The sequence below is a fragment of the Heteronotia binoei genome, chromosome 20 (genome assembly GCF_032191835.1).
Source record: "Heteronotia binoei isolate CCM8104 ecotype False Entrance Well chromosome 20, APGP_CSIRO_Hbin_v1, whole genome shotgun sequence".
In the NCBI taxonomy this organism is placed as follows: domain Eukaryota; kingdom Metazoa; phylum Chordata; class Lepidosauria; order Squamata; family Gekkonidae; genus Heteronotia; species Heteronotia binoei.
This window is the reverse complement of record NC_083242.1, coordinates 26,663,610-26,676,025: the sequence shown is the minus strand read 5'-3', so window position 1 is coordinate 26,676,025 and position 12,416 is coordinate 26,663,610. Positions and strand designations below refer to the sequence as shown.

At 45.5% G+C, this 12,416-nt stretch overlaps 1 protein-coding gene across 1 annotated transcript in view; it reads left to right on the top strand.

Annotated features, from left to right (window-relative positions):
• The window catches only part of FAM20C (FAM20C golgi associated secretory pathway kinase), a 167,835-nt gene extending 157,793 nt beyond the window's left edge, over positions 1-10,042 (top strand). Inside the window, exons 8-10 of the mRNA XM_060260735.1 lie at positions 1,758-1,839; positions 2,936-2,995; positions 7,568-10,042. Of these exons, the coding sequence (XP_060116718.1) occupies positions 1,758-1,839; positions 2,936-2,995; positions 7,568-7,820 (395 nt within the window). The 3' untranslated portion in view covers positions 7,821-10,042. The remainder of the gene's footprint in view (positions 1-1,757; positions 1,840-2,935; positions 2,996-7,567) is intronic.
• The last annotated feature ends 2,374 nt before the right edge of the window (positions 10,043-12,416 follow it).

Sequence of the window (12,416 nt, the reverse complement as noted above, 5' to 3'; positions counted from 1 at the left end):
CCCCACAGGGCTTCCAAGGCAAGAGGCATTCAGAGGTGGTTGCCCATTGCCTGCATCCGTTTGCTTCCTAAGTAAATCTCCCCATCGAAGTACTAAGCAGGAGTAACCCTGCTTAGCTTCCAGGAACTGATGGAATCAAGCTAGCCTGGGCCATCCAAGACTGAGCAAAAGGCAAACAGAAGTGATTGGCCATTCCCCGCCTCTACGTAGCAACCCTGGACTTCCTTGGTGGTCTTCCATCAAAGTACTAATCAGGAATGACCCTGCTGAGCCTCCTTAAGTTATAAGAGTCTGAGGAAGGACTTCAGTTTTACACCATCCTCTTATCTTTCGGACATTACTCAAGCGAGGCACAGGTGGGCTTTTTCAAGAGTCCGCTTTTAAGTGGTAGATTTCCCGACTTGCCTGTCCGACCGCGCTGTTGCCCTCGTTCGAGCAATGCCATTGAGACTATCGCACGTATGCTTTTACATGGTAACCTCTTATCAGGATGAGAGGTGTCAAATACTTACCCCATTACTTTCTAAATTCAAACCCTTGCAAGACTATATCGAACTCAGACCGGAAATGTCGCAGACGGTCTTGTTAAGGGATAGTCAGAAACGGGTAACATGTGCGGTAGCAAAATGCTGTGTATTCGCTCTTAGGAAAAGGAATTGTGCGATTAAGGGAATGTAATTGATTTAGAGGTTATTTTTTTAAAAAAACGGCTTTCTGCTTGCTTCAAACTGGCTGGTCCTCGGACCGTAATAAAAAATCGATTGGTTGCTTCCAAGAACTGAGGAAACCAGGCTAGCCCGGGCCATTCAAGTCCAGGCAAAAGGCAAACAGAGGTGATTGGCCGTTGCCTGCCTCTGCGTAGCAACCATGGACTTCTTTAGTAGTCTGACGCTGCTTAGCTTCCGAGATCAGGCTAGTCTAGGCCTTCCGGGTCAGAGCAGTCCTCAGGTTACCTAAAAAAGCCACAACCTGTTCGGCCATATATTTGCCCTTGTTCCTTTCTGAAACGCAGAAGCGCCCTATATTTTCTAGACAACGATGCGTAGTACAGCAATTTCCCTCACTATTAAAAAAAAACCCCAGTGTGTCTCCTTCCAGTATGCTCCGATTTGTTCATAATATAAACTCAGGGTTTCTGAAGAAGCTCCACTTTGCTTACTCTTCAAGGGAAATATAGAAAAGTCCCGTATGAAGACCGACGCTGCCCTTGTGCTACGGGAGAGGTGGAGTCGATAACTCATACGTTTTTTCAATGCCCATTCCACCAAGTACATAGGGATAGGTTTGTTTCCCTGTTTGTAGTTAAACCAATGGCAGACGCGGACGGGGCGTGTTTGGAGAAAGTCTTGGTGGATGCAAGTCCATCTATCTTTAGACAGCTAAATTCTGCCATTACCTTGTGAAGTTCCATACTAAGAAACAAGAAAATTGTATGTCTTGCATGAACTGTTGAATTCTAGGTTATATATGATTTTACATATTATGATTTAAAGAATTTTATATAAATTTGAACTGACTTTGGATTTTGTAATTGGTAAAAAATGTATTTTAGTTATCCTGGATCTGTATAGCTGGGGAAAAGTTCTAAGTATTTTATTGTGTTTATGTATTTTAGGAGGGTTTTCATATGATGTGTTATAGCTTTGATATTGGTCTATGACTGTAATAAAGTTTATTCATTATTCATTCATTCATTCAATCTAGCAAGCCATTTTTTATACATTCTGGGATTTCCCTACCTTTGTTTCTCTTTGTAGGCAACATGGATCGACACCATTACGAAACCTTTGAGAAGTTTGGGAATGAAACCTTTATTATCCACTTAGACAATGGAAGAGGGTAAATAGTTTGTTTCTTTGTTAGAAGAATGTCTGGAGGCTGTAACGAGAGATGGGCAGGCTCCACCCCACAGCACACCTTCTTCACTGTCTGATAGTTCTCAGCAAGGCTTTCTTTCTGGAGGAACACATGGAATGGAAATTCGGAACCTCTGTGGAAACAGAATTCTCCAAGGGGCACCTTGTGTTTCTCCTTCATTTCCCTTTTGAGAATTTCAACACCTTTTTTTTCCAGGGAGGGGGAGAGAGAGACCTGGTCCTCAGTTTCCTCCCCTCAATCTGGGCCTCCCAGCTCCTTGGTGTGACGGTGACCACTATTCAGTACTGCTCTGCTACTGCAGTATGGCTTCTCAGTCACCATCTTGCAGGAGCTAGAATGCTAGATATATCCTTGTTAGCTACAAGTAGGTAGTGAAAGAGCCATAGGTAACACTGATAGGCAGTACCTGACAACTGGTGGGAGAGTTGTGGGTGGTAGGGGTGGGCATGAACCGAACCACAACGCAAACTTTGGCACGAATTTTGTTCCGTTTGTGGTTCACAAAGTTCTTCCGCAAACTCATTGGAGCAGGATGCAGGGGTCTAAAGATGCTACACGCTTCTCAGCTGGTTTTTTTTTTAGGGGAGGCAGGGAGCTTTCTGCAAACCCCATCTAAAAGAACTGTGTTTTTGTGCAATGGTAGATGGTAACCCGGAATCCTGCACCCCACAGGGAACTTAGCAATCTTAGCCATAGAGCAGTTGTAGGGGGGCAGGGAGCAAATTAGTTATTCCTTGGCTCTCAGGGAGGGGAAAGGACCAGTGGCTCAGTGAAAGACTTTATGCTTTGCATGCAGAAAGTCCCAGGTTCAATCCCTGGCATCTCCAGTTAAAGACAGCAAGTGGTAGGTGTTGTGAGAGACATCACCTGAGCCCCTAGAAAGCTACTGCCAGAATGAGTAGACAGTGTTGACTTTAATGGGCCAATGGTCTGATTCAGTATAAGGCAGCTTCATGCAGCATTCATGTGTGAAAAAAAGCTATTTGCAGAGCTGTGTCAATACACATCAGAATGCATTCCCAGTGATTCCTCCTTTTCCTTTCTTCTCCACCTAAAGGTTCGGGAAATACTCTCACGATGAACTCTCCATCTTGGTGCCTTTGAACCAGTGCTGTAGGTAAGCCATCTGCGATGTGGTTAGTGGAGTCCTCGTATTTCTTTGGTGGAGGAAGGCAGGCCAAAAAATTGGGAATCAATAAACAAAAAGCGGGAACAATTTGGTGGTGTGAGCAGGGTTGTTATTTGGGAATTAAGCCCCTGGGAGGGCGATCTTAAAGGCGTTTATAGGAAATAGCTGTGTCATGCTGAGCAGATAGAACACTGGAGAAATACCATCTACCCTAGTGGAGAAATACCATCTACCCTAGAATTTTCCATAGCCACAAGAATGCCCCTCTTCAACATGTTACCAAAAGAGCACAAGGCGGGAGGGAGGGAAAGGTCAGCAGCTGTTTGCTAGGTATATTAAAACAGAATTAATCAGACCCACAAGATCTAAAACCTTATGTTGATTCCCGGAGAACAACAGCGGTGAAGTATTTTTTTTTTTATTCTGACAGAGCTCAAATGGCCCCAAAGGAAGCGAAGCGATTTTTTCAAGCTCTGTAAAACTCTATCAGGCTAAAAAGATTTGGTGCCAGTTAAAAAGAAGGGGAAAATGTTTCAGAGTATGATAGTGAAGTCCCATGTCTACAGCTCTGAAGGCTTTTTTTGTGAAATGGAGACCAGGAGATAGTACAGATTTAAAGATCCTGCAGCATGTAAAACAGATTTCAGGACGGATCAGAAGGTTCCTAAGGTAGCAGAAGATAATAATAAATCCACTCTTTCTTTAAAAATGTTACTAAACCAGGAGCTTCTTCTTTTTTTTTTTAAAAGGATACCTAAAGTAAGGGGGAAGAGTAGGAAATGTTCTAGATGTGTGTACGATGTTATAGTTAAGTTTGAGGTCAAAACAAAATGGTGTGTAACAGCATGCCTTGGGGATCTGGAAGAGGTTAGTCAAAGAACAGTTGTTCAATGCTGTGTGTCAGTATCCACATACAAAGAGCTAGTGTAGCTTCAGGGCATGAGTTTATAAATTGTGAGTCGCCCCCTTCTAATCTCAGTTTTCTTGGTAGCCTTTTTTGTGCGCTGATTCCATTTCCACCTAAAGGTCATGTCTGTAGTGCAGTGATGATAATGTCGCTCTTTGCTTAAGGTTATCACAGACATACCTTAAAAAAACAGCTCTGTAAAGGGAGGACTCCTCTGTCTAAAAAGAAGTGCACCTTAAAATTAGACGTCCATATTACCCAGAAAGCTGAAATTTGGCACATAACTCATAATATTCCATACTGGTCAAATCATCTACAGACAGAACATTTAATGTCCCTCCCTCAAAACGGTGGACACATAGGCGGGCAGTTTGGGGCGCATGGGACACATCCCAAATCGGGCCGGTCCCAGAAAGAGGCATCCCAAACCATCCACACAGTCCCCTGCAAGCCGTCCCCATCCCGTTCACAGGGCGGCACAGGCACGAACAGACAGCTGTCATGCACCATCTCCGTCACTCGGTGCTTTTCCCATACATTTTTATTATTATTATTATTAATTTTATTTGTATCCCGCCCTCCCCGCCTGGGCAGGCTCAGGGCGGCTAACAATCAATAAGACATGACATAAATACAATAATTAAAACACATAAAACACAATTAAAATTATAAAACAGCATAAAAAATTTTTAAAACAACACTAATCCAGCATTTATAGTCTATAACATATATCATCTATAGTTTAACAACAGCAGAGGTGTTCCGGGCGCTGTTACATATTTAAATAGTGGCAGGAATCATTGACGAATCACTTTGTTGGATCCTCCATTCAGTCATCCTCTGTCAGCATTCTGAGAAAGCCTGCCTAAAGAGGATGGTCTTGCAGGCCCTGCGGAACTGATCTAAGTTCCGCAGGGCCCGCACCTCTTCCGGGAGTTGATTCCACAGGCTGGGGGCTGCCACGGAGAAAGCCCGTGCCCGTGTGGTCTGTAATTTTGCCTCCCTTGGCCCAGGGACAGTCAGCTTGTTCTTCCCTGCTAACCTCAGTGCTCTTTGGGGCTCGTATGGGGAGAGACGGTCCTTCAGGTAGGCAGGTCCTCGGCCATATAGGGCTTTAAAGGTAATGACCAGCACTTTGTAGCGAACCCGGTATGTAACTGGCAGCCAGTGCAGTTCGCGCAGCCTCGGCTGTATATGCTCCCATTTCGGGAGTCCTAATAACAGCCTGGCCGCTGCGTTCTGCACTAGCTGCAGCTTCCGGGTTCGACACAAAGGCAGCCCCATGTAGAGGGCATTACAGTAGTCCAATCTTGAGGTGACCGTCGCATGGATCACTGTTGCTAGGTCCCGGCGCTCTAGGAAAGGAGCCAACTGCCTTGCCCGCTTCAGATGAAAAAATGCCGATTTGGCAGTGGCAGCTACCTGGGCCTCCATCGATAGTGAAGGCTCCAGTAAAACTCCCAGGCTCTTGACCTGGCGCGCCACTTTCAACGGCGCGCCATCAAAAACCGGGAGGGGTATTTCCCCCCCCCCCCAGAGCACCACGACCCACGCAAAGGACCTCTGTCTTCGTCGGATTCAGCTTCAGCCCACTCAGCCTGAGCCAGGTTGCCACGGCCTGCAATGCTCGGTCCAGGTTCCCTGGGACGCAGTCAGGCCGGCCATCCATTAGCAGATAGAGCTGGGTGTCATCTGCATACTGATGACAACCCAGCCCAAACCTCCGGACAATCTGGGCAAGGGGGCGCATATAGACGTTAAATAGCATCGGGGAGAGAACCGCTCCCTGGGGCACCCCACAATCTAGTGTACGCCTCCGGGAGAGCTCACCCCCAATTGCCACCCTTTGTCCCCGTCCTTTAGTGGTCATGCGCTTATGCGCACACAAGCTCTCATGCGCTCTGGGGAGTTTTTTGTTTTAAAAAAGCTGGACGCGGCTTGGCGGGTTCACACTGCCAATCCACCTTGCTTGCATGCTGCCATGTCCAGACGCTGAAGAGGTGACTGGCGTGCGGCTCAAAAATTTGCAACCATGTCAACAGTGGTAGGTTTTTTTAGCCGCTCTGGAGGATGGGGTGAGTACGGGATGGGGACAGGCAGCCAAAGTTAGTGTTTGGAAAGGGTTTTCATGTTGGTTTCTGAGGCGTCTCTGAGTCAGCCCAAAATGCCTGTCTGTTATCAATGATATTGTTCCCCCATATAGTTAAGATACTGTCATTCCATCCAGAGAGTTGATGTTTAGAAACACTGTAGCCCAAGTCATTCCAATTCCTGGCATCTTCAAAAAAGGGTCCAGGCAAATAGGTGTGAAAAATCTCAGCTTGGAGAGCCGCTGCCGGTCTGAGAAGACAATACTGACTTTGATGGACCAAAGGTCTGATTCAGTATAAGGCAGCTTCATATGTTCAATTTTCAGAGATGTATCAAAGGGAGACTTCTGTGTGTAAATCCTAAGCATGGGAGTATAAGAAGAGACACACACACACACCCCAGAATGGTTAAGGTATTTCACCATGAGCTAGAAAGCTGAACATTTGGTACGCATACAGCCCGATGTACCCTAGACATTTGAAAATGCCTAAAAAGGAGACTCAAAATGTACTTTAAATCAGAAGGCATATAAGGAATTTTTGCATCGCTAAACAGCTTTGCCCAGTTAGCAACTACTCAGTCAAAGCTATCCATATCCCCTTATTTTTCTTTATTTGTATCATCTCGAGTTGGAGGAGACCACCAGGGTCATCTTACCCAACCCCCTGCAAATGCAAGAACGACAGTTATAGTAACCCCCAACAAATAGGTCTCCAGCCACTACTGAAAAACCTCCAATGATGAAGAATCCATCGCCTTATGAGGAAGACTGTTCCAGTATTGAACATACCTCACTGTCAGGAAATTCTTCCTTAGATTTAGACAAAACTTCCATTGCTATAAGCCATTCACATGTGTCCAATGCAATGGAGAACATATCTGTCCCATCCTTCATTTGGCAACACTTTTAAGTTTTGGAAGGTGATTGAGTTCCTTGCTAGAAGGAAAGCCATTTCCTGTGTTTTCCATTCTTGTGACACCCACTGTGGTTTGAGAGGTGGAACAGGGAGGATGGGGAGATGACGGTTCCAGACCCCATTGTGCCATGAACAGAACATACATCAGGTTTAGTTAGGCATAGGAGGCTACCAACCAGTAGTACAGGAGGATTGATTGTCACACCAATGATGAGACCATCACTTTTGGGAAATAGCGGAAAGTGACATCATGTCATCAGCATGACACTCTAGGATTCAGATAGAATTCTATGGTAATACCATAGTTTTGTCTGAATCGCAGGCAATTTTTCCCAATTTGTGGTGGCAGCATAGACAGAGGCCAAGAGGTCTCCCAAGTTGGAAGTAGGCCCTAACAATACCCAAAACTTTTTCTTTGCCATCAAGTTTCAGCAGATTTATGGTGACCCTGTAGGGTTTCCAAGGCAAGAGATGTTCAGAGGTGGTTGGCCATTTCTGCCTCTGCGTTACAATCATGGACTTCCTTGATGGGCTCCCATCCAAGCACTGACCTTGTTTAGCTTCTGAGATCCGAAAGGACTGCACTAGTCTGGACTGTGCTTCAAATGACCTCTTCCCCCCTCCCCCCCCCACTTTCTTTTCTAGAATAAGGAAATCTACCTATCAGCGATTACAGTTGCTGGCCAAGGAGGAATTCAAACTCAGTGACCTGATGGAAGAATCGTTGATGAAAGACAAAATTGCACCCATTTTGTACAAGTTGCACCTTGAAGCTATGGACCGAAGGCTCCGGATAGTGCTTAAGGCCATCAGTGACTGTATAGAAAAAGAAAGGTATGAAAACGTGGTGGAAACGGACTTTGTCACTGACGTGAACACTATTACAACCAAGAGGTAGTGAAATCACAGGACCATGTTTTTACGAGCTCCGTAGAAGAAGAAGAAGAAAAGAAACCAAACAGTCTTGCGAAAGGCTGTGTATGCCACTTTGTGAATTCAGTGAATTCAGAAATGCGATCGTAATTGTTCTCAAAGTAGCTAAGGGGATAGACTTTGCAAAGGTTGAGGTTGCGGGTGGGAACTTGCAGCCTCTGGGATGCATCTGACCAGCTGGACCATTTTTTGGGGGGGGCCATTGGGGAAGCCCTGCGTTTTCTTCTGATGTGGCCCACGAAGGGCGTCACAGTTGCCGTGGCCTTCATAAAACCTTGCGTTCTCTCGGTCCCAAAAGATTCCTTCCATTATAGCACTGGATTGTTGTGAGTGGAGTTTCCGGTAAGCCCTGCCACACCGTGCTGTTGTAGCAGTTCCTGCAGGGAACTGACATACATACAGAGAGAGAGAGAGAGAAAATGGCATACAGCTGGAGCTTACCATCAACATTGAAAAGGGTTTAGGGGACAGTGATGTGGATGGAGCTGGGCCACCCAAGGGTTAGGCAACTGTGAAAAGAAACAGATTGTTCTGCTTTTAAATCAGTTCCCGAAACAAGTTTCGGAAGATATTTGAGACTGCTAAATGAGCAACACTGGTCTTCTGGCAAATGGCACCCGTTCTTGGTTTTGTACAGAAAGCAGATCTTTATTTAATATTTTGTATTTATATATGAAATAGCAAGCGGGGAGAGGGGAAATGCAAACCTACCTAACCAAATCCTAAGAAAAAGAGGAACAGGGTCATTTTCATGGCTCGCAATTTCTTCTAGAGGAAAACCCATCTAGAGCTAGCCTACACTGTTATAGCCCTTCTGGGACTGTAGCATTACAGAATGTAGGCTGGGAGTGGGGGACGATTGGCCGAATGCTCAGCCGCCTCCAGATAGCATGTGTGTAGAAAATTAGCATGTCAAAGAAGAGGCTGGCCTTGAACTATTATCTTTGACATGCTAGTTTTTGGTTATGGAACGCTTTCGAAATTCTGCTGCTCTGAATCGGTCCTCAGAGGTCCAAATTGCTTGGGTTTGGTTTCTGAAGCGGAGCCGCCCAGTCCATTGTTTCCATTTTTTTTTTAATATTCTGTGGAGTGCTGTGCATGCACGGATTACTGCAGCTTTCAGTTTGTGCGTGCCATTATTATCTATGAACGTGCATTTATAAAACACCACACTTAAAAAAAAAAAAAGCAGTTTTGATACATTCCAATATACAACAGCCCTAAGATTGTTTCGGAGCAGCATTTTACCAGATACCCAGGACAGCATCCAGAAGTTAGTAAAGCACCGTCCACAACAAATTGTGATGCAGTTAAACCAGTGATCATGGAAAGAGTGCCTATTTTGCAGTGTTTTACCAATGCAAATGTGTGTGTCGATATAACGCCGAAGAGGATGGGAAGACATGCAAATGTCTCGGCAAACCACATGCTGCATTCTGGAATTAATTTTTTGAGAACATTCTTAGTTTAAAGCATAGCTAAGGTGAACGGGAGTGCAGTAGAAGGAGAAAACGAAAGGGACTGGATGGGGAGAGGCATACTCTCGTCTTTAGTTTTCAACAAAGTGCGCAAAACAGAGCAAGCATTCCGCCACCTGGGTCCAAAAGCAAAATGGACCTGAAGAGAAGCGAATCATGTTCTTTTCCTTGCCGTGTACACAATCAGCTTGTCATGTCCTGCGTTAACCTTCAAGTTCTCTCTTCCTCCGTATCTAATTTAAATTGCTTCCCTTCCCCGCACACCTACTCTGCGTGAAGACGTCTCCAGGCTCTTTCTTCAAAGCAAAGAGAAAGAGGGGACGACAAACACAAACAAAATTACAAACAAACCGAGTCAGAAAGCGGATTCTGATAATTCGTGCGTCAGTGGGGAAATACTTGAATGTGGTTTTACAAAGCGACGTAAAATTAATGACAAATTGTACTATTTATCCAGACAGAAGCTGCAGCTCTTATCTTTCTAGACAGTCTTAGCAGGGCTGCCGCTTTCCTGACTTTGCTTTTGATAGTTTTTGTGTAAATAGATAATATAACAAGTTTCAAAAAAAAAAATCAAGGGGGGGGGGAGAGAGAGAGAGAGAAATAGCTGCATTGTGCAGCAATAGATTTTACTTTTGCAACATTTTCTTTTCCTCTGTGGATTTGTTTGCAATGTGGTCCCAGTGCAATAAAGATATGGCAAAATGTGTAGCCGGACTGTCCGCGTGAACGTCATTCATTTTTACCTTATACCATCGTCAGAACATCGGTCCCTTTGGCTCCTTGCACAGCAGAACTAGTGAGCCCAGCCTCTCTTCTTTTTATTGGCTGAGGCTCCACCCCCTCCTGGTCCCCTGGGGAAGGAACGAAAGAGCCAGAGCTTCCTTTGGATCCCATGGGAGAAATACAAAGAAAGCACCTTTTAAGACCAATGAGTGTTAATGTTTTAAGGTTTTTAAAAAATATATTTAATTGTGTTTGTGTGCTTTATAAAGTCTATATAAAGCATTGGAAAAAGTGCAGAAAAGGGCAACTAGAATGATTAAAGGGTTGGAACACTTTCCCTATGAAGAAAGGTTAAAACGCTTGGGGCTCTTTAGCTTGGACAAACGTCGACTGCGGGGTGACATGATAGAGGTTTACAAGATTATGCATGGGATGGAGAAAGTAGAGAAAGAAGTCCTTTTCTCCCTTTCTCACAATACAAGAACTCGTGGGCATTCAATGAAATTGCTGAGCAGTCAGGTTAGAACAGATAAAAGGAAGTACTTCTTTACCCAAAGGGTGATTAACCTGTGGAATTCACTGCCACGGGAGGTGGTGGCGGCTACAAGCATAGCCACCTTCAAGAGGGGATTGGATAAAAATATGGAGCAGAGGTCTATCAGTGGCTATTAGCCACTGTGTGTGTGTGTGTGTATTTTGGCCATTGTGTGATAGAGTGTTGGACTGGATGGGCCGTTGGCCTGATCCAACATGACTTCTCTTATGTTCTTATATCTCTGCTACCTAATCTTAAAGAAGTGCACACATGGCCCGGCCCGACATGGCCCAGCCCAACAAAGTCTCACTTATGTCATATCTGGCCCTCATAACAAATGAGTTCGACACCCCTATTCTAAGCCTTCCAAAGTGAAAAGGTACATTTTGGCTGTTGAGGCAGAGCTGGCTGGCAGCAGGGAGGAGCCTGCAACACGGAGTGATCCCCCGCCAGGCTCTGGGGACTGGCAAACCTGCCAGCGGAGCTTGCAATCGGAAATTTCAGATGAGGGAGGGGAAAAGAGGCTAGGAAGGAGTTGGAGGTTGGGATACACAGGAAGGAAACATTTCAGTTATACATAATTCAGTTTAATTTCAGGAGGGGAAGGAGATGAAGGGGTCGTGCCCATGACTTCATGAAAACTGAGGAGTGACTGGAAGAAAATGAGTGTCCATTTCAGTCAGGAATTCTCGGTATGGTCCCCATGGTGACCACTGACACCTTTCCCACTGCCCAAGTTTTAGAAGGTGGGCGGAGCCTGGCTTTTGCCCAGCAAGGCTTCTGATCGTCCATGAGAGATTGGATTGGTTTTGCAGATTATTTTTTTAAAAAATATTTCTTTGGTAGTTGCTGGCAACACTACCCAAGGATCTTTGCTGTGTGACTGATGTAGGCTTCCCAACCGCGCCCCCCCCCCCCGCCCTGGCGGGGGACCCCTGAATTTGCAGCCTCTTCCCCCGCTCTCCAAAAATCCAGAAGCGGGGGCGGGGGGAGAGAACATGCGTGTAGGCATCATGTAGGTAGTTGTAGAGCTCCTGATCCATTTGTAAAATGTGTGCCTTTAAGGCAGCGCAGGAAACAGGAAGGGCTTCATTGGAGAGGGTCAGTAATAGTTTCCATGGAGAACGGCCCCTCTCTTTTGCTTTCATTTTCACAGCAAGTAGAGTTCTGCAGGAAGAAGATCTAGTAAGTATTTGTGTGTGTAAGAGAGAGGGAGGGGGCAGGGGATTCCCTGGTTTGGAGGCCCTCCCCCCCCCTTTAGAAAGCATGGGGGGGAGGGAAATGTCTACTGGGCACTCTATTATTCCCTGTGGAGAATGATTCACATAGGGAATTGATCCGTGGGTATTGGGAGCTCTGGGGGGGGGCTATTTTTGAGATAGAGACACCAAATTTTTAGTATAGCATCTAGTTCCTCTCCCCAAAATACTCCCCAAGTTTCAAAATGATTGGACCAGAGGGTCCAATTCTATGAGCCCCAAAAGATGGTGCCCCTATCCTTAATTATTTCCTATGGAAGAAAGGCATTTAAAAAGGTGTGCTGTCCCTTTAAATGTGATGGCCAGAACTCCCGTGGAGTTCAATTATGCTTGTCACATCCTTGTTCCTGGCTCCACCCCCAATGTCTCCTGGCTCCACCCCCAAAGTCCCCAGATTTTTCTTTAATTGGACTTGGCAACCCTAGACTGATGCTAAACTGTGGTGGCCATTTTGTGGGCTGGCTTTTCCTCCTGTGGCAAATCACTTCGTGGCGGCCATTTTGTAGCTGAGTCCACCATACCATGCCAGAATTCCCAAAGTGCTCAGAAGTTCAAAAAGGTTG